Genomic DNA, 23,227 nt, shown 5'->3' with positions numbered 1-23,227 from the left:
GCCAGCTACTTAACCCTGTTGCCCAAAGCTAACGTTATAAGCATGCCAGCTGGCTTCATCTGGCTAGTGACGCTCGACCTGACCGGGTTATGTGTTGTGAAGCTAGCCACAATAAGGCACAAGTTGAATTTTCAGTTTACCTTCAAAATAAAAGTACCTCTTTGAAAGTGATGCTGAAGGTTACAAATTGGTGGAACCATGCCATATTTAGACGAGACAATGTTAAACAAGGTTGGAATGTGAAGCAAAGAAATGGGTTATCAGCCTACTCGGTGACACCCACAGAACTGTGAAGAGTTTAGGCAAATATTAGCATTGTAGCTATTATCGCGGGACTGTGACTGTGTGAAATCACCTCCTCAGTCAGCCTATTGTGTGTATTGACATTCATATTGCACTGTACAGCTTTACCTAAGGATTGGGGATCAACAAAATTGGGTAACAGTATACTCAATATTCAATATATTTTTTCCCAACGACCTCCTCAGTTATCAGACTCCAAAACATCCATGCAGTATTGTTTTTCCTCTGGAATAGGGTTCAATACACATAGGTTGACAACAAACGTGGCTCAATTCAGTTGTTTCAGAGTCACGCAACAAGAGCTACGACGCTAATGTTCTCTGGGTGTCACTGAGTAGACTGATACCCCACGTCATTGATCCACAATCCGTAGGTAAGGCTGTAGAGTGAAATAAGTATGCCCACAATGCAATTCTAAAGTATAATACATCCAGTGTGATTAACTGATTTGTCAAATTAACAACTGATCTTTTGTTGATTTTTATATATTTATTAAATTTATTTCACCTTTATTTAACCAGGTAGGTCAGTTGAGAACAAGTTCTCATTTACAACTGCGACCTGGCCAAGATAAAGCAAAGCAGTGTGAGACAAACAACACAGAGTTACACATGGAATAAACAAATGTACAGTCAATAACGCAATAGAAAAGTCTATATACAGTGTGTGCAAATGAAGTAAGATTAGGGAGGTAAGGCAATAAATATGCCATAGTGGCAAAATAATTACAATTTAGCAATTAAACACTGGAGTGATAGATGTGCAGAAGATGGATGTGCAAGTAGAGATAATGGGGTGCAAAGGAGCAGAAAAAATAAATAACAATATGGGGATGAGGTAGTTGGGTGGGCTATTTACAGATGGCTATGTACAGGTGCATATAACATTCCAACCTCGATTAGCATGATCTATTCAATTATGGCATAATTCTACTATTTGTATTCATTTGCATCACTGTCAATGACATACTTTTATTTTGAAGGCTAACCGCAAAGTCCACTATTATTGCTAATCCTTAATGTGGCTAGCTTCACATAGATGGGTCTGACCACCATTAATCAAATAACAACTGTCTTATAAATTAGGGTTATTTTAGATGACACCTAGCTATATAGTTAGCTAGCTAACAATAGCAAAAAGACATCTGTTTCAGTAGCTATGTTTTTGGGGAAGAACATTGCTTGCATCCTTGAGCTAGCTAGCTAGCTTTTTTTTAATGACCAGCACTGTAGGTGCGCGAGACAACTTTACCAGTATCTTAGCATACGTATCGATGAATCGTTGTGACATATGAAATACGAGTGATAGTGTAATCAATGTGTAATATCTACGTTAAAAAAATATGAACGCGTTCAATTATTATGTGAAGTGCAGTCATATTCAGGTCCTGATTGGTCAACAAGCTTATTTGACACGTCAAATAGTGTTATTTGACATGCATCTTTATTGACATGCAAAGACCCAAACAGTGTTCCATAGAAATCCTGGTTGAGAATGAAACGACTGAACAATGAAACAGCACAGCAAGTAAATAAAATAAATAGGTTTTGATTGTGTTTTACTGGTAATGGGGACATATGTAAATGCCAACAAAATAACTTTTTGGTCAGTGTGGTGTGTGTGAGTAACCTTTATTTAACTAGGCAAGTCAGTTCAGAACAAAGATGGCCTACCCTAGCCAAACCCAGACGACGCTGGGCCAATTGTGCGCTGCCCTATGGGACTCCCAATCACGGCCGAATGTGATACAGCATGGATTCGAACCAGGGACTGTAGTGACGCCTCTTGCACTGTGATGCAGTGCCTTAAACCGATGCGTCCATGTGTGTGTGTTAACTATTTAACTGTACTAGAATGCTTAAAAGGCCGCTAAAATTTTAAATATTAGTTATCGTTATCAGGTTTTTTGGCAAGGCAAATATCGGTATTGGCCAAAAATGTCATATCGGTGCATCATTACTATTACCGTATACAACAGTAATCACTGCAATATTACTGCATAAAACTGTCTGATCGTAGCATTACAAAAAGAGGGCTTTTAACCAATGAACTTTTACTGCATAAAATTAATGGTTCGGTCAAGCCAAACTCCTCCCCCCATCAGCACATGTGACAAAATGGACACAATCGTCCCAAATCTCAAAATGTCTGAATTGCTGCAGAAATATCAAGCATTTTTGCCCGCAAATATCACAGAGAGACACTGAAATCCTGTAGGGACTGCCATTAGCCTCTGAACTATATTGAACAAAAATATAAAACGCAACATGAAACAATCAAAGAATTTACTGAGTTACAGTTCATATGTAAATCATGCAATTTAAATATTTTCATGAGGCCCTAATTCATGGATTTCTGTGACTAGGAATACAGATATGCATCTGTTGGTCACAGATACCTTAAAAAAAAAAAGTAGGGGATAGATCAGAAAACAAGTCAGTGTCTAGTGTGACAACCATTTGCCTCATGCAGCACAACACATCTCCTTTGCATAGAGTTCATCATGCTGTTGATTGTGGCTGGTGGAATGTTGTCCCACTCCTCTTCGATGACTGTGCGAAGTTGCTGGATATTGGTGGAAACAGGAACACGTTGTTGTACATGTTCATCCAGAGCATCCCAAACTTGCTCAATGGGTGACATGTCTGGTAAATATGCAGGCCATGGAAGAGCTGGGACATTTTCAGCTTCCAGGAATTCTGTACAGATCCTTGCGACAGAGCCATGCATTATAATGCTGAAACATAAGGTGACGGCGGCAGATGAATGGCATGGCAATTGGCCTCAGGATCTCGTCACAGTATCTCTGTGCATTGATTTTGCCATCAATAAAATGCAATTCTGTTTATTGTCTGTAGCTTATGCCTGCCCATACCATAACCACATCCCAGATCACAACGTTGATATCAGCAAATGCACGCCATACACGTGGTCTGTGGTTGTGAGACCGGTTGGACACACCGACAAATTCTCTAAAACGATGTCGGAGACGGCTTACGGTAGAGAAATTAACGTTCTCTGGCAACAGCTCTGGTGGACATTCCTGCAGCCGGCATGGCAATTGCACACTCCCTCAAAACTTGAGACATCTGTGGCATGACAAAACTGCACATTTTAGTGGCCTTTTATTGTCCCCAGGACAAGGTGCACCTGTATAATGATCATGCTGTTTAATTAGCTTCTTGATATGCCACACCTGTCAGGTGGGTGGATTGACTTGGCAAAGGAGAAATGCTCACTAACAGAGATGTAAACAAATTTATGCACAACATTTTAGAGAAATAAGCCTTTTGTGCATATGGAACATTTCTGGGATCTTTTATTTCAGCTCATGAAACATCTAACACTTCACATGTTGCGTTTATACTTTTGTTCAGTGTAAATTGTTCTGAATGGCATCACCATTGCATTGCAAATATTAAATTGCACAAAATTCTCCAAATAAACATTGGACACATTATCCACGTCAACAGAGAAAACTATGAAATGAATGCAATACTTCAGTCTTTTGACCAGGGTTCAATCCGTGTCCACCCTTCCCACCGTCTCGCCCCCATTTGCCTGTCTCCACTTCTGATTTCCAACATGAACTCAAGTGTCAAAACACATTAAAATATAAATTTTAAAAAACAGCCAGGTAGAAGATGTCACAACTTGACCTTTGATGTCAGCTTGTAAGACAGTCTTCAGTAGTTGCTCCAGCATTTTCCTCTGCCAAGGTATTTTACCATACCGAGCAGATTCCAAGCACACACCCGTTCAGTGCACTCGCTTGAACTGGTCTTCAATATCAGGGCCAGGTTGGCCAGGTTGGAGATGTGCTGCAAGGGACTACCATCCTATGGGTTAACAAAATGGATATAGGTCTAGATCAAACTTCACTTGACAGTATATATGCGCATGTTCTGAAGTTAACCTCTAGAAATGATTAGCGTGAATGTGGGGCGGCAGGTAGCTTGGCGGTTAGAGAGATGAGCCAGCAACCGCTTGCAACCGGAGGTTTACTAGTATCAAATCCTAGATACCATTGCCTACCGTTGTGCCCTTGAACAAGGCACTTAACACCCCCACAACTCTCCAAAACCTGTATATGTAGGTGTGTCTTTTGGAGGGATTTGTGTTAATTTCCTAAAGATCTTCTCAATTATAACATTTGCATAAAGAACTGCATTGAGGCCCTTTTGGAATTCGCTAGTGTTCTTCAAATATTTTTTAATCAAGGATGCCAGATAAATTACCATTACCCTAATTTAGATCACGTTTGACAGCTAGCAGCACATGGCGCAAGATTGACCAATTCACGACACCATCTTTTGTTTCTTTTAATCCGGATAGCAGGACATTTGAAAGGTGCATTGCACGGTCTTAAACATTCAATTGATTGCTTCCCAACATGCCCAATAATTAAATCCATGATAAAATTGGCCTGGGCCATAGTGCCAGAACTGTCAGGCTGCATTTACACACTAGCCAAATTCTGACCCATTGCCCATAATAGGGCAACATATCAAAATTGGGCTGCCTGTGTAAATGCCGCCTCTGTGTTATTGATTAGCTGATCAATAGCTAGGTTCGCTAGTTATAGTTAGTCATAGCTAGATAAGAAAACATTAACGCAGCCAACCATCTTCCCTGCACTGTCAAATAAGAAGCCACGCTTTACTTTAGCAAGCTACAGTAGCTACCTAATGGCAAAGTAGTCATGTCTAGAGATGGACTATTTGTAACCAATAAAGTTATGTAATATTGACTGGCTGCTAATCGGAACCAAGCTCTTAAACCCTTCTCTGTATGTAGGGTTTTCAGCGGTTGCATTCGCCCACGGTTGGCTCCATGTGAACTACAATTCCGACACTGTTTTAACGTTTAGATGCATCAATAATCATTGCTTTCTAAAAAGCTTTCGAAAGACACTGATATGCCCCTTATCTTTCATGTGTGCGAGAAATAACATTTAAAAAAACTGCTACAGTAAGTGTTGCACAGATCCATACACTACGTGTGCCTCCAGTTGAGGAAATACACTTCCTTCCCAGTTTATCTTGCACACTAGATATAGCTAACTTAGCCTAGGCGGCCTCCGTTTCTAATTTAGCTAGCTATGTCCGTCTGTCTAGTGTAAACAAGTGCTGTAACATGGAGATATGGATGTGTGGGAACATTAATCCTATAAATATGTGTAGTAACTTAACCTCATGACATTTGACAGCTTCACACCACCTTTCAAACATGTTTTCTATTCTGTCGTATCAATAAATTAGCAAACATTAGCCAGCTAACGTTAGCTACCTTAACGTTAGTTAGCAATCAACGATATTCCATTGAGGTATACTAACGTGGCTAGTTAGCTAGTTTACTGTATACTAAACTGTATAACGTTAGTTATTTAAGAAAAGGATACACGTTAAGTCCAAGTCGAACCCATCCTCCTGGTATCTCCTTTTGTTCCGGCTGACCATTTCTTTTATTATCGCAGCCATTGTAGCTAACTAGCTTGCTGGCTAGTGACAGGAGTCTGTGGGTTTCAAATTATGAAAAGTTAGCTGGCTGCCGTTGCTTTTGCTTCGGTTGGCAATGGCTTTGCTTCTCGATGGCCCTTTGCTCTTTTGATTTTGCAGCTCCTTCCTCGCAGAGACAAGCCAGCAGTGGTCGTCGTCGTGAGTAGGATTAACGCGTTAGCTAGCTAGAATGGCCTTTTCTCTGGATCATAGAGACGGGCCTTGCTCTGCTCTTCCGCGCAGGCCAAACTTTCCCAATATTGGAATTTGTCTTGCAACTCCCCCTTGAAAAATACATACAATTATCCTCCCGCCTAACCGTAAGGTATAATACAGTCCGAATCTCTTGATCTACCGAAGCCGCCGTGATTGACCGACCAGCGAGGAGATAACTCTCCGGCGCTCGCTCGAATTTGAAGACTACCGGCCTTTGGAAAGCCCAGCAGTAATTAGTTACCGTATCCACTCAGACTTAGCTAGCCATCTAGCGAGCTGCAATAGCTACCCACTTTTTAAAAAATCCAAAAACCTCCTAGCGAATCAACATCTTCACCAATAGATTGCCAAAATACACGCGAAAAAGTGTCAGGCTCCAACGTGCATGTATAATGGCTATACAAAGACCAAATATTTGCACAGACTCGTTTGACATATGTCCAGGGAAGCATCTTCTTTTTGCGTTTCTCTCAAGCTTCCATCATGGCTTCCAACGGAGGAAAAAAAATATGTAGAGGTTTAAAATATATATATCCCACCGCCGCAAATATATAGATCTAGAAATAAAAAAGTTTCTATCAAATAAATACATGTGCATTCTTAGAATAGCTGTTTCATTGCAGAAGATTTACAGTGTACGTTTTTCCGATTGCCGTTTTTTGTAGTCGGCTAGCTAGTTCTTTTGTTGGCAGCGGAAGGACACATCAGAGCACATGCAAGTCTCTCCTCTGTCAAAGTGATCACGTGTTTTTGTAATTATGAAAGTTTCCAACATGTCATTTTTTCGTTTCTAGTGTACCTTATTGCATTTATCCATGTGGGCCAATTGAGTCCTTGAATTGACAGGGGGATATCTGTTTGTGTGTGTGTGACTAGAGTGGGGTGTGGAAGTAGGGGTGTCTGTCAGTTGTATTTCTAGATACAAAAAACGGCAAACATATTATTTGCTCAATTCAAAGGCTTAGACCAACTCTCCCTGCCTAAAGTTTAGGTTAGGATGAAAGGGCCTGCTTAGAGAAGGCTATTTGGCATTTTCTCTGATTCTGTGCTAGATGCTTTATCCCTGTTGCAACTTGTAAACCATCATTTCCCAAATGTGGATGCATTTTGATGTTACACCCTTAAAACTGAAACTGTGGCTGATCAACCATCCTGATCAACCACCGGTAATCAAAAACCATTGTGGAACATTTGTCACAAACCGCCTCGAATTCCATAACAAAAAGGGAGATAAGGAATAACAAAAATATATTTATTAACTGAAGTAACTTAAATACAATTAACAATGGTGTGTGTGTGTGTAGTCAGTAATCAGTAGTATAAGTGAGTGGTTGCGTGCGTGCATACACTAGATGTGATAATGAGGGGTGTTGAAAGGTGCCAACGCAGACAAACAAAACAGACACAAAATTGCCACAACCAAAATCTGACAGTGTGTGTGCATGGAGAGAGTCTCCTCAATGAATGGGGAAAAGGTGTAATTATTCCGGGACACACCCGAGCCCAGGTGTGTCCCATTTCGCTGACGACCCTCCCAGCTCCGCCCACCGACATCCTATTAAGGAAAACAAGAGCAAAGAGAAAGAATTCGGCAGACAGAGTGGGAGGGTCGTCACATATTCCAAATCCTTCTGGCTTGTGAACAAAACCCTGCAGCACTGCATGTTATAAGGGCTCAGGGCCAGACCCAGATGCAAACACAGGAGGCAGATGGTTTGAGTGTTTGATATTTATTAGTTCCAAAAGGGGTAGGCGGGAGAATAGTCGTGGACAGTCAAAAGGTCAAAACCAGATCAGAGTCCAGGAGGTACTCAGGTAGGCTCGAGGTCAGTGCAGGCAGACTGGTCAGGCAGGCGGGTACAGTGTCCAGAAAACAGGCAAGGGTCAAAACCGAGAGGACTAGAAAAAGAGAGAATAGCAAAAGCAGGAGCACAGGAAAAACATGCTGATTGACTTGAAACAGACAAGACGAACTGGCACAGAGAGACAGGAAACACATGGATAAATACACTGGGGAAAATAAGCGACACCTGGAGGGGTGGAGACAATCACAAGGACGGGTGAAACAGATCAGGGCATGACACAATATATAGGATTTCAACAAGCAACCCAATCATTGCTGACAGCTGGGCTGGAGGATGTGCTGTGGTGGGCTATAGTTATCACTTGGACTGGACATGATATATACATTTTGATGTGCAGTTCCCCTGTTGGAAGTCCTAAAAAATACTGACGGTACAGTTAGCAGATCTAAATGGAGTTACCTGGGACATAGCAGATGAAACAAACCGATCCACCTATAATGCTAACTGGAAATCTTCTTCTTATAGACTGGGCCTGCAGTACCAAAAAAACTGACATTATGTCCAGTCAAAGGTTTCTCAGTGGATTATGCTTGTCTATCTTCTACTGTTGCGATTAAGCTTAAGGGCCACCCTGGATTTACCTGTTAATTGAAATGCATTCCAGTTGACTACCTCATGAAACTGGTTGAGAAAATGCCAAGAGTGTGCAAAGCTGTCATCAAGGCAAAGGGTGGCTACTTTGAATAATCTAAAATGTATTTTGATTTGTTTAAAACTTTTTTTGGTTACTACATGATTTTATATGTGTTATTTCATAGTTTTGATGTCTTTGCTATTATTCTACAATGTAGAAAATAGCAAAAATAAAGAACAACCCTTGAATGAGTAGGTGGGTCCAAACTTTTGACTGGTACTGTATATTTCATCAATAGGATGCTAACTAGTTAAAATATTACATTTGGAATCTAGCTAATGATTAACACAATAGTGTAAATGCAGATAGGCTGTCACACCTGCTCCTGCTCCGGCCCAACATTACGCACACCTGTCACCATCGTGACGCGCATCAGTGCTTCATTGGACTCGTCTGGACTCCATCACTTATTGATTGCCTCCCCTATACAGTATCTGTATATACCTCAGTTTCATCCCCGTGTCAGCATTAATATCGTTTATGTTCCACGTCCAGACGCTGTCCTTGTTGTTTCATGTCAGTTATTTATTCAATATTCACTCCCTGTACTTGTTTCGCGTCTCCCAGCGTCTGTCCTCACAGAATGCTGACACCACAATATTGGAAGCATCAGGGAATTTTTTGTTGGTGACGTAAGATCCGGGTGCCTCTGCCGAAGGAACCGGGGATGCCTCAGTTGGCTCGACAGGCTTCCATGCCTTAGCTGGCGCGAGAGGTTTTCTTGCCTCGGTTGGCTCGGCAGGCTCCCATCCCAAGTCATACCTCAGCCGTCTCGTCGGGCTCCCACGCCTCAGCCGTCTCGTCGGGCTCCCACGCCTCAGTCGGTTCGTCGGGCTCCCACGCCTCAGCCGGCTTGTCGGGCTGGGACGTCGGGTGGTGCGCCTAGAGGAGGGGTAGTGTCACGCCTGCCTTCACTCCCCCTCTCTGGCTCTTGAGGGCGCCAGGCGGCCCATTGTTACGCACACCTGTCACCATCTTTATGTGATTCATCGGACTCACCTGGACTCCATCACTTAGTGATTGCCTCCCCTATATCTGTCTATTCCTCAGTTTCATCCCTGTGTCAGCATTAATGTTTATTTTGTTCCCCCTGTCCAGACGCTGTCCTTGTTTTGTTTCATGTCGGTTATTTATTAAACATTCACTCCCTGTACTTGCTTCTCGTTTCCCAGCGTCTGTCCTCACAGAGGCAACCTCACCCCTATTTATTTATAGCAACTGTGATGCATCAGTTGGGCTACAGGTGATAATGCTTATTGATAATAGCATACCTGGCAATATGGACCATGGCCAGCCTATGGATAGGCTATATTTATGGTCCAATATGTATAAATAATTTAACCAATTTTGGGGTCATTTCTGGAGGTGAAAATTATATTTTCATTCATTTTGGAGTAGAATGTCCTTTTGAAAAGTCACCAGAACTGAGCTTCTCAGTACTTAAAAATAAAAATGATCTGGGGGGTCCCCGGATCCCCTTCACCCCAAGAAATTTGGCATGACACCCCAGGTCCTTCGCAAATACTACCGCTGCACCCTGGTATGGGAATTGCTCCATCCACAGCGGCAAGGCCCTCCAGCAGGTGGTGAAAATGGCCCAGTACATCAATGGGGACGTTTTCCCACCCATCTAGGATACTTTCTTGAAACAGAGCCTGAGGAAGTCCTGCAGCATCATCAAGGACTGCACACACTCCAGCAACGAGCTGTTCACTCCCTTAACATCGGACAGACAGTATCGGAGCATGAGGTCTGATGCCAACAGACTCAGATACAGATTTTATCTAAAAGTCATCAGACTGCTGAACACTTGAACTGGTCTGACCACCTGCACTGGAAAAACCAACTTAGCACACATGCACTCACACACGCACGCATGCAAGCAAACACACACACACGCAAACACATGCACACGCACACACACACGCACACACACACACACACACACACACACACACACACACACACACACACACACACACACACACACACACAGTACATTCATGCTACACACTTCACAACTGCTTACTCTTATTATGATTGCTAAATACTGCACAATTTAAACACTTTCCCCCCCAATCCCCGTCCCCAGAACTTGTAAATATTGGAATATAAAATTGTGTTACCTGTATTACCCATACAGTGCATTCGGAAAGTATTCAGACCCCCTGACTTTTTCCACATTTTGTAACGTGACAGCCTTATTCTAAAATGTATTAAATTATACATTTTTCTGATCAATCTGCAGCATTGAATGTCCCAAAGAACACAGTGGCCTCCATCATTCTTAAATGGAAGAAGTTTGGACCCACCAAGACTCTTCCTAGAGCTGGCCGCCCGGCCAAACTGAGCAATTGCGGGAGAAAGTCCTTGATCAGGGAGGTGACCAAGAACTCGATGGTCACTCTGACAGAGCTCCAGAGTTCCTCTGTGGAGATGGGAGAACCTTTCCAGAAGGACAACCATTGTTACAGAACTCCACCTATCAGGCTTTTATGGTAGAGTGGCCAGGTGGAAGCCATTCCCCAGTAAAAGGCATATGGCAGCCTGCTTGGAGTTTGCCAAGAGGCAACTTAAGAACTCCCAGACCATGAGAAACAAGATTCTCTGGTCTGATGAAATCAAGATTGAACTCTTTGGCCAGAATGCCAAACGTCACATCTGGAGGAAACCTGGCACCATCCCTACGGTGAAGCATGGCGGTGGCAGCATCATGCTGTTGGGATGTTTTTCAGCGGCAGGAACTAGGAGACTAGTCAGAATCGAGGGAAAGATGAATGGAGCAAAGTACAGAGATCCTTGATGATCCTTGATGCTCCAGAGCGCTCAGGACCTCAGACTGGGGCGAAGGTTCACCTTCCAACATTACAATGACCCAAAGCACACAGCCAAAACAACACAGGAGTGGCTTCGGGACAAGTCTCTGAATGTCCTTGAGTGGCCCAGCCAGAGCCTAAATTTGAACCCAATCGAACATCTCTGGATAGACCCCATCCAACCTGACAGAGCTTGAGAGGATCTGCAGAGAAGAATGGGAGAAACTCCCGAAAAACAGGTGTGCCAAGCTTGTAACATCATACCCAAGAAGACTCAAGGCTGTAATTGCTGTCAAAGGTGATTCAGTAAAATACTGAGTAAAGAATACTTATGTCAATGTCATATTACATTTTTTTTGTTTTTAATACATTTGGAAAAAATTCAACAAACAATTTAATCAATTTTAGAATAAGGCTGTAACAAAATGTGGAAGAATTCAGGGGTCTAAATACTTTCTGAATGCACTGTGTGTATACAGTTGAAATCGGAAGTTTACATACACCTTAGCCAAATACATTTAAACTCAGTTTTTCACAATTCCTGACATTTAATCCTAGTAAAAATTCCCTGTCTTAGGTCAGTTAGGATCACCATTTCATTTTAAGAATATGAAATGTCAGAATAATAGTAGAGAGAATGATTTATTTCAGCTTTTATTTCTTTCATCACATTCCCCTGGGTCAGAAGTTTACATACACTCAATTAGTATTTGGTAGCATTGCCTTTAAATTGTTTAACTTGGGTCAAACGTTTCGGATAGCCTTCCACAAGCTTCCCACAATAAGTTGGGTGAATTTTGGCCCATTCCTCCTGACAGGGCTGGTGTAACTGAGTCAGGTTTTGTAGGCCTCCTTGCTTGCACACGCTTTTTCAGTTCTGCTCACAAATGTTCTATAGGATTGAGGTCAGGGCTTTGTGATGGCCACTCCAATACCTTGACTTTGTTGTCCTTAAGCCATTTTGCCACAGCTTTGGAAGTATGCTTGGGGTCATTGTTCATTTGGAAGACCCATTTGCGACCAAGCTTTAACTTCCTGACTGATTTCTTGAGAAATTGCTTCAATATATCCACATAATTTTCCTACCTCATGATGCCATCTATTTAGTGAAGTGCACCAGTCCCTCCTGCAGCAAAGCACCCCCACAACATGATGCTGCCACCCCCGTGATTCACGGTTGGGATGGTGTTCTTCGGCTTGCAAGCCCCCTTTTTCCTCCAAACATAATGATGGTCATTATGGCCAAGCAGATCTATTTTTGTTTCATCAGACCAGAGGACATTTCTCCACAAAGTACGATCTTTGTCCCCATGTGCAGTTGCAAACCGTAGTCTGGATTTTTTATATCGGTTTTGGAGCAGTGGCTTCTTCCTTGCTGAGCTGCCTTTCAGGTTATGTCGATATAGGACTCGTTTTACTGTGGATTAAGATACATTTGTACCCGTTTCCTCCAGCATCTTCACAAGGTCCTCAGGCATTTAGAAATTGCTCCCAAGGATGAACCAGACTTGTGGAGGTCTACAATAATTTTTCTGAGGTCTTGGCTGATTTCTTTTAGATTCTCCCTCAAAACTTGAGACATCTGTGGCATTGTGTTGTGTGACAAAACTGCACATTTTAGAGTGGCCTTTTGTCCCCAGCACAAGGTGCATCTTTGTAATGTTCAGGCTGTTTAATCAGCTTCTTGATATGCCACACCTGTCAAGTGGATGGATTATCTTGGCAAATGAGAAATGCTCACTAACACAAAATTGTGTGCACAACATTTGAGAGAAATTAGCTTTTTGTGAGTATGGAACATTTGTGGGATTTTTTATTTTGGTTCATGAAACATGAAGACCAACACTTTACATGTTGCGTTTATTTTTTGTTCCGCAAAATAGGCACATTACCGTTAGCTACAGAATATCTCACCACTGTGCGTTTCCATCTCCTCTCTCTCCTTCATTCCTTTCTCAAGAGCACAGAGAAAGGGGCTGTCAACAGTTTAATTAAATACTATGTTTAGTTGTGAAAACTATCGATGTTTCCCAACCTATTTCACTTGGTTTCTCAAATTATGCACTGGTTAGCTGCAGGAACATGGTTTGGGAGCCTATTGCTGTCACAAACGTCGTCAGGGAAATGACCGGACCAAGTTGCAGCGTAGTGAGCGTACTTTAAAAAAATTATGAATGTCGCCAACAAAAACAAGAAACAACAAAAACGAATGTGAAGCTTAGTAGGGCTATACAGGCCACTAACAAATTCAACTACCCACAACTAAGGTGGAAAAACAGGCTGCCTAAGTATGATTCCCAATCAGAGACAACGATAGACATCTGTCCCTGATTGAAGAAACTAGAATAAAGAAACTAGAATGCCCACCCTAGTCACACCCTGGCCTAACCAAAATAGAGAATAAAAGCCTCTCTATGGCCAGGGCGTTACAGTACCCCCCCCAAAGGTGCGGACTCCGGCCGCAAAACCTGACTCTATAGGGGAGGGTCCGGGTGGGCATCTACTTCGGTGGCGGCTCCGGTGCGGGACGCAGACCCCGCTCCACCTCTGGCTCCCCCCACTTGGGTGGCGCCTCTGGACTGGGGACCCTCGCTGCAGGCCCCGGACTGGGGATCCTCGATGCAGGCCCCGACTGGGGACCCTCGCTGCAGGCCCCGGACTGGGGACCCTCGCTGCAGGCTCCGGACTGGGGACCCTCGCTGCAGGCCCCGGACTGGGGACCCTCGCTGGCGGCTACGGACTGGGGACCGTCGCTGGAGGCTCCGGACTGGAGGCCGTCGCTGCAGGCTCCGGACCGCGGATCAATACTGGAGGCTTCGTGCCATGGATCCTCATTGCAGGCTCCAGGCCATGGACCATCACTGGAGGCTTCATGCCATGAATCATCACTGGAGGCTTCGTGCCATGGATCATCACTGGAGGCTTCGTGCCATGGATCATTACTGGAGGCTTCGTGCCATGGATCATCACTGGAGGCTTCGTGCCATGGATCATCACTGGAGACTTTGTGCCATGGATCATCACCTGAGGCTTCGTGCCATGGATCATCACTGGAGGCTTCGTGCCATGGATCATCACTGGAGGCTTCGTGCCATTGATCATCACTGGAGTGAGGAGACGTATGGACAGCCTGGTGCGTGTAGCTGCCACAGGGCTTACCAGGCTGGGGAGATATACAGGGGGCCTGGTTCTGGGTGCAGGCACAGGACTCACCAGGCTGGGGAGACATATAGGAGGCCTGGTTCTTGGAGCAGGCACCGGATACACTGGGCCGTGGAGGCGCACTGGAGGTCTCGAGCGTAGAGCCTGCACAACCCGTCCTGGCTGGATGGTTACCTTCGCCCGGCAAAGGCGGGGCGCTGGCACAGGACGCACTGGGCTGTGCAGATGCACCGGAGACACAGTGCGCAGAGCTGGCGCAGGATATCCTAGGCCGTAGAGACGCACTAGCGGCCAGAAGCGCTGAGCGCACAGCCCGGTGGAGACACCGTGCGCTCCACCGCATAACACGGTGCCTGACCAGTACCACGCTTCCTACGGTAAGCACGAGGAGTTGGCTCAGGTCTCCAACCTGACTCAGTCAATCTTCTCGTGTGCCCTCCCAAAAATGTTTTGGGGAGTGGCATCCCGGTCTTTCGTGTCAGCCGTGACCCTGTGTAATCCTGGGCCCTTTTACTCGCTGCCTCCACCTTCCTCGCTGCTTCCACCTGCTCCCACGGCAGGCGATCCTTTCCCGCCAGGATCTCCTCCCACGTCCAGGATCCTTTCCCATTCAGGATGTCCTCCCATGTCCAGTCCTCCTTACCACGCTGCTTGGTCCGTTTGTGGTGGGTAGTTCTGTCACGAACGTCGTCAGTGAAATGACCGGAACAAGGTGCAGCGTGGTAAGCGTACTTTTTTAAATTATGAATGTAGCCAACAAAAACAAGAAACAAAAAAAACAAACGTGAAGCTTACCAGGGCTATACAGGCCACTAACCAAGTCAACTACCCACAACTAAGGTGGAAAAACAGGCTTTCTAATTATGATTCCCAATCAGAGACAATGATAGACAGCTGTCCCTGATTGAGAACCATACCCTGCCAAAACATAGAAACAGAAAACATAGAAATAAAGAAACTAGAATGCCCACCCTAGTCACACCCTGGCCTAACCAAAATAGAGAATAAAAGCCTCTCTATGGCCAGGGCGTGACAATTGCATACAGAGTTGAGGGAAAGCGGCCTCCATTCGCTATTCGAGTGCATTCACTTTTCCCTGTTTGTACCCATTTGATAATAGGCCATTCTAAATTGAAACAAATGTAACATAATAGTAAAGACAAGATTACATTGAGAATAGTCTGATGGGTGAAAATATGATTACTTGATGAGAGAACAGGTGTGCAGCCTGAGGCAAGGCACAGAGCACAAGCTTTTTTTGCAACTTTTCAAATCATCAGTAGCCTATAGCCGCATCATGCAGCCCATATACAGTATGTTTTGATTTCTAAGACATTCTAAGGTTTGTATAATTCACAACTAAATTAGCCTAATAACTTTAAATCTAGTGTATAGGACCTGTTTCAAATTATCACTTTTACGCTCAACATAGCCACTTCATATGCACATGTTTATTCAACTAAGTTCAATTATATTTTTCTTAATATAAAATCATATAAAATTATGGCATGAGACTTATAAGCATATCTTGTCTGCTAAATACACGAGCCTATAGCCTATGGCATGGCGCATAGCCAGATAACATACAGCAGGCCAACTCCTATTCGGTTCATTTTCTTGAAATCATAATGTTTCTTTAGACCTGCCTAAAATAAATAATGGATTTATTTTGGTGTGTATTAAATGGATTTATTAGACTATATTTTAAATTGATATTTTCCCAAGGCGTGCATCAGCGGCTTGTATGCGTAGAGGCCTGGAGATGCTAAACATGTTTCTTAATTAACGGTCAGTCACTGTGAGACTGGCAGTGATTTGCAATGTTATGACCACCACAGCCCTAGACCTACCAATTAGTTTGTGTTTTTACTGATAACAATTTGGTTTCAAATCAAATTTTATTTGTCACATACACATGGTTAGCAGATGTTAATGTGAGTGTAGCGAAATGCTTGTGCTTCTGACAGTGCAGTAATATCTAACAGTAATCTAACAATTCACCAACAACTACCTAATATACACAAATCTAAAAGGGGGGAAATGAGAATATGTACATATAAATATATGGATGAGCGATGGCCGAGCGGCATAGGCAAGGTGCAATAGATGGTTTAACATACAGTATATACATATGATATGAGTAATGTAAGATATGTGAACATTAATAAAGTGGCATTATTTAAAATGGCATTGTTTAAAGTGACTAGTGATCCATTTGTTAAAGTGGCCAGTTTTTGGTCTCCATGTAGGTAGCAGCCTCTCTGAGTTAGTGATTGCTGTTTAGCAGTCTGATGGCCTTGAGAATGGAGAACAGCTTCTGTCTCTCGGTCCCAGCTTTGATGCACCTGTACTGACCTCACCTTCTGGGTGGTGGGGGTGTGAACAGGCAGTGGCTCGGGTGGTTGTTGTCATTGATCTTTTTTGCATTCCTGTGACATCGGGTGCTATAGGTGTCCTGGAGGGCAGGTAGTTTGGAAGACTGTGTCCTTTCTCTCTGGTCAGTCTCACCGGAGGAAAGAAAGGAGAGAGCAGGGACCGTGAGTGGCTGACCCTCTGCTGCTCTCTTGCTCACTCCGTTGAGACTAATGCCATCTTTAAAACAACTGGGAACTCGGGAAATCTACGACTTCAGTGAGTTCAAGACAACTGGGAACTCAGGGAAAAAAACGAAATCCGACTGGATTTTTTGGGGGAGGGGAGCTGTCACCCAACTCTGAAACTCTGACATCTTTCTAGAGCGCTGACTTTCCGACCTGATGTTCACTGACATCGTGATTTGACCTCGTTTTTTCAGAGTTCCCAGTTGTCTTGAAAGCACCATGACCATCAGATGCAGGTAGCATCAGTCCAGTAAAATAAAAAAAGCTAATTATTTGAATTTAGGCTCAGCTGTGCCTCACAAGTGCTACACCAACATATTCATGTTGTTCCTATGCCTAGAGAAAGTGAAATACTCCTCGATATTAAAATAGACTTGACTAGCTCCTAATAATAATAAAAACACAAGGCTTTCAATACACTTTGGCTACTCATTGCAGCTGCAGCACGAGTGGAAGTGGAGAGAAGCGCGTTTTGTAATACTGTTGAATAAACTTAAATATGAACTCACTCAAAAAAACAGCAGCTCTTTGCTGTATTCTTTGACAGTCTCTCTCTGGTCATGGCTTTAAAAGTTAAGAAATCTCACGTAGGCTAGTATCAAATTTTGCTGTGGCCGAAGTCATGGAAGCTGTTGGTAGGCATGGCGATTTGAGCTTATCTGATTGGCCAGCACAGTAGGTGCACTCGATTTAGCCACAGATCTCCATGTCTGCCGCGTAGGCCGAGTTCCTCTTTTCAGACAAATGAAATGGTTCAAATTGGTAAAACTTTGCCTACCAGATGCACAGGGCTTCTGAATCAAGTGCACCTACATGTACCGCCAACCTCACAACACAGGGGGAAACAAAGTAGAACAAGCCTTTATGCCTTTATCGTTGACTAGGAATGCCTTGAAGATAGACCGGTTGGTGACCACTGGCCTAGTCTCATCATGCAGCCCATATTTGTTATGACAAATAGACATTTTAAGGTTTGTATCGTTCACAACTAAAGTTGCCAAATAACTATTTTAAAAAATATATATATATTTTTAACCCCTTTTTCTCCCCAATTGGTAGTTACAGTCTTGTCCCATCGTTGCAACTCTCGTACGGACTCGGGAGAGGCGAAGGTCGAGAGCCATGCGCCCTCCGAAACACAACCCCAGCCGTACTGCATCTTGACACAATGCACACTTAACCCGGAAGGCAAGCGCACCAATGTGTCAAAGGAAACACTGTACACCTGGCGACCGTGTCAGCGTACATGCGCCCGGCTCGCCACATGAGTCACTAGAGCGCAATGGGACAAGGACATCCCGGCCGGCCAAACCCTCCTCTATCCCGGACAACGCTGGGCAAATTGTGCATCGCCTTATTGGTCTCCCAGGTGCGGCCGGCTGCGACAAAGCCTGGTATCAAACCAGGATCTGTAGTAACGCAGCTAGCACTGCGATGCAGTGCCTTAGACCGCTGCACCACTCGGGTGGCCCAAGTAACTCTTAGCCTAGCATTAATTCGGTGCCAGTGTTTTATATTATATGATTTTATAGTAATAAGAATATATGCTGAACAAACAAATAAATGCAAAGCATTATTTATATTATTTATATTATAAATGCAACTGGCTCCATGTTTCATGAGCTTAAATAAAAGATCCCAGAAATGTTCCATACTAAAAAGCTTGTTTCTCTTCAATTTTGTGCACAAATTTGTATTTCACCCAGGTGTGGCATATCAAGAAGCTGATTAAACAGCATGATCATTACACAGGTATACCTTGTGCTGGGGACAATAAAATGCCACTCTAAAATGTGCAGTTTTGTCACAGAACACAATGCCACAGAGCTGTTGCCAGAGAATTTGACTGTTTATTTCTCTACTTTAAGCTATTTCCAATGTCGTTTTAGAGAATTTGGCAGTACGTCCAACCGGCCTCACAACCGCAGACCACGTGTATGGCGTTGTGTGGGCCAGCGGTTTGCTGATGTTGTGAACAGAGTGCCCCATGGTGGGTGTGGAGTTATGGTATGGGCAGGCATAAGCTACGGACAACGAACACAATTGCATTTTATCGATGGCAATTTGAATGCACAGAGATACCTTGATGAGGTCCTGAAGCCCATTGTCGTGCCATTCATCCACCGCCATCACCTCATGTTTCAGCATGATAATGCACAGCCCCTTGTCGCAAGGATCTGTACAGAGTTCTGTACACAAAGCTGAAAGTGTCCCAGTTCTTCCATGGCCTGCATACTCACCAGACATGTCACCCATTGAGCCTGTTAGGGATGCTCTGGATCGAAGTGTATGACAGCGTGTTCCAGTTCCCGCCAATATCCAGCAGCTTCGCACAGTTATTGAAGAGGAGTGGGACAACATTCCTCAGGCCACAATCAATAGCCAGATCAACTCTTTGCGAATGAGATGTCGCGTTGCATGAGGCAAATTGTGGTCACACCAGATAGTGACTGGTTTTCTGATCCACACCCATTTCTTTTTTTTAAGGTATCTGTGACCAACAGATACCTGTATTCCCAGTCATATGAAATCCATAGATTAGGGCCTAATGAATTTATTTCAATTGGCTGATTTCCCTATATGAACTGTACCTCAGTCAAATCTTTGAAATTATTGCATGTTGCATTTTATATTTTTGTTCAGTATATTTTGAACTGGAATAAATGCTATATATATATCCAACCCAACTCCATTTGTGACCCGCGACCCCATAAAGGAGTGGTACAAAGCTTGCACCCGCCACACACATGCACACGCGAATATGCGAACACAATCGCTGTGCAAATGTGGCAGTGCAATTTAACAACGGCTTATCTTTAAACATATAGCCAGTAGCCACCCAAATTAGGCCTATCTGAAATATGAAAATGATCAATCAAATCGCCAGGTTGTTCTGGCAAGTATGAGTCAGGAATAGTTTGCTAAACGGTATTTTTTATGGATAATAAACATAGGCATACTCTGTTTTTGCAAGTAAAAATTTAACACGTTCTTTCTGGTCTCTAATCTGGATATGCGCCAATGCCTTACTGCTCCAATGCTGATGACTGAACATTGGTCAATAGTCTGAAGCATTGATGAGAATTTAACAAGAACCTGCAGGCACTGGGTTCCGAACAACAATGACAAAAATGTGAAGAAATAAAATTGCACCATTTTTTTGTGGAAATTATAGGCCTACCATCACCGAGAAGGGCACTTTCTTGAGAGGGTGCCGGCCAAGAAGCACACCCCAACACTGCCCGATAAGTTATTTGACCTTTTTGACCGGGTGGAGTGGGCCTTCTCTTGCTGTGAGATCAATGGCATGCTGCTGGTAGGGCTGTGCCTGCTCAAGTACAGGTGAGACACAATGATAGTGGACTGTTAGAGTAGACCGTGGAGCAATGTTTACCTGTTTGAATTGTAACCTTAAACTTTGCACCTTGAACTACTTTTTCTGGGATATCCAATGGCAGCATTCCAGGCTGACTGCATTACAAACGTCTGCCAGATCTCACAATGCCTGGATATGTGTTTAACATATCAGCTAATCACAATGCCTGGATATGTGTTTAACAGATCAGCTAACCACATCATATGATATAGCAGTCTGATGCTCGACTGTGCAGTCGATGACGTGGCATGCAACCATTGGTTGATGCAATGCAATATCTGCAAACAATATAGATGTTCTGGAATGTGGCCAAAGTTAACTAACCAATACCCTGTATTATGGATGTGACAAATTTACGGTTTTGCTTAACGTTTAAACAGACATTTTCGGGGTTGGTTTTCCATTAAAACAATGACAAAAAAACATAATTCCAAGTCTATTCACAATGGGCCTGGCAATGAAGTTATATCTACCACTTTAGATACCCTTGAAAGAGCCTCTGCAATGGCATGTTTGTTTGTTTGTCTAAGGGACACTACGACTTTTTAAATGCCGACACAAAACCTTCCCTGGAGATTCTAAGCACCACTGAACTTGCATTTTACTTATCTGTAAAGTAATGGTGCGTCTGAAGCGAAACTAACGTCCATAACTAGCCGAGCAGAACTGTCAATCAAATAATCTCGAGCTGCCTGCTTTCTCCTAAAAAAGTACTTTAAAGTTTGTTAAATACCGTGACTTACCAAAGCATTTAGTAGAAAGAAAGCACATCTTCCGCTAGGAATTGACTCCTAGGATTCAGTATTTTTGGAATGGAGGAGGCTGATTAGTTGCCGTACTTCTGAGCATACAATCACCTGCATCTTTCATAGCGAGGGACGGAGGTAGAGGGAGGCGTAGAGTATAGGCAGTTCGGCCACCAGGCAGACGGAGAACCGTGCACTAGGCCTATCATCGGCAATCAAAAGCTGTATTTCGCAATGGTATGCTGTGTTTAGCAATTTCTTGGCTTGCAATGTCTTGCAACTTCAGTAAAGCAGGGCCTATCATCAATGAATAGGCTAGGATATTCTACATACAACAGACCTAAGACTGAAAACACTTGCATCATTAGCAAAGAGAAAGAGCAAGCGAGCCAGCTGCACTGTGATTACATTTTGTGGGGGAAAAACAGTTTTTCTGCTAGGGAATTTTGTTAAAGTTAAGGATCCCAATTTCGTTTAAATGTTCACACTCCTACACTGTATTTCTGTTTCCAGATCAATAATCATCCATCGGTTCTTCATTGTGGGCACCCTCTACCTGTACAGGTGTGGCACAATGTACTGTACACCACCACTCTGCCTGTTCCAGGGATGCACTTCCAATTCTCTCCACCGGTTTGTTTCCTTCGAAATCCAAGCCATAATATGTTCCATTAACCCTACGCTGTCTCAACCTCCCCTAAGAGGTTTTGGTGGTACCACTGGTTTTGCTGGACTCTGAGTGCAGTGGGCATCTTCTGCATCCTGCTGGCCCATGACCACTATACTGTGGATGTGGTGGTGGCCTACTATCTCACAACACGCCTAATTCTGGTGGTACCACACCCTGGCCAACCAGCAGGTAGGGGGCTAACACATACATATATATATATATATATATTTTTTTTTTAATCTGATGTTGATCTAATTTATTCTGTGAAGTTAAATTTTTGTATTTTCTGTTTGGTTGTCATTCAGGCGCTGAAAGAGACATCTCAGAGCAACCTGTTCTCCAGAGTCTGGCGGTATCGACTGTTTCAGTACTTTGAGGAGAACGTCAAGGGCATTGTCCTTCGGAATTATCAGCTGCCGTGGTCATCGTGGCGATCGCCTTCTTGGAGCCGGGGTGTGAAGTACAGCAGACTGGACACCCTGTGACCCAGGTCAAGTGACGGGTGGGAGAGAGCACGAGATTTCCTGAAGTTGTGATCTTCTGAAAGAAAAGATGGCGTCGCATCGTGTCACCAAGCTAGTGCTGTTCCCTTCACCTGTAGGACTCATATCAGTCAAATCCCAGTCCAACTGGCTAGGACTGTGACCCTAGTCTTACTTTAGCTTTCTAAATAATTTTCTTTTGGAAAAGGTTTTTGAAAATGTAGAGCACTAATTTGAAAATCTATTTTTTTCTTGGGACACTTTGCAATTGCTGCTTTGTCTGCAGCAGATCTGGCTAATTTTTCAATATTATATTGAAAATATTTTGTTCGGTTTGACCATGGCTGTAAGAAGTAGTTTAGACTTTTTGCAATTCTGGTCCAATAAGGTCTACCAAGTGCAAATCATGTCGCTGAAATGTTTTATTTGATAACTAAAATGCCATACGCTATCTTGGAGAGTTTTAGATGAAAATCATTATTTATTTTTTAACAAATTGCTTTTTTGTAAACTAAAACTTGGCAACGGTGCAATTTCTTGGGGACTTTTCTAACTATTTCAACAACTGTATTTTTCAAAACGAATGATGGCCCAAAAAATATTTTTTGATTTTTACCTTCTTCAAGATGGAACACTAAAAGCCAAAGAATCTGTGGAATTCAGAATTTTTCCAGTGCCTTCCTTAGATGGCAGTCCACAAGGTGGCTTGAGGCGGTTCCTAATGATCGTTCAAGTCTTGTTCGCATGAATGTAAGAATAATAATGCCAGTCTTATGTGATAATTGGTCTCCCCAAAACAAAAAACGGTAAGATGAGTGAAATGTCCTGTCTATTTATTTATGTTTTTATATGTAATTCT

General features: G+C 43.3%; 1 protein-coding gene and 1 pseudogene across 4 annotated transcripts in view; one reads left to right on the top strand and one right to left on the bottom strand.

The window, feature by feature from the left end:
- Window positions 1-6,741, bottom strand: part of LOC139570887 (phosphatidylinositol 3,4,5-trisphosphate 3-phosphatase and dual-specificity protein phosphatase PTEN-like) — a 44,099-nt gene extending 37,358 nt beyond the window's left edge. For 3 of the 4 annotated variants that reach the window (XM_071393187.1, XM_071393186.1, XM_071393188.1), the window contains exon 1: window positions 5,705-6,741. In XM_071393187.1, the coding sequence (XP_071249288.1) occupies window positions 5,705-5,783 (79 nt within the window). In that variant the 5' untranslated portion in view covers window positions 5,784-6,741. The remainder of the gene's footprint in view (window positions 1-5,704) is intronic. The other variant, XM_071393185.1, reaches the window with a different exon arrangement.
- Window positions 6,742-18,376: 11,635 nt separating this feature from the next.
- Window positions 18,377-22,500, top strand: LOC139569819 (phosphatidylcholine:ceramide cholinephosphotransferase 1-like; annotated as a pseudogene).
- Window positions 22,501-23,227: the final 727 nt, after the last annotated feature.

The sequence above is a fragment of the Salvelinus alpinus genome, chromosome 3 (genome assembly GCF_045679555.1).
Source record: "Salvelinus alpinus chromosome 3, SLU_Salpinus.1, whole genome shotgun sequence".
Taxonomy (NCBI): Eukaryota; Metazoa; Chordata; class Actinopteri; order Salmoniformes; family Salmonidae; genus Salvelinus; species Salvelinus alpinus.
The sequence above is the reverse complement of the archived record's forward strand: the minus strand, read 5'-3'. Positions and strand labels throughout refer to the sequence as shown.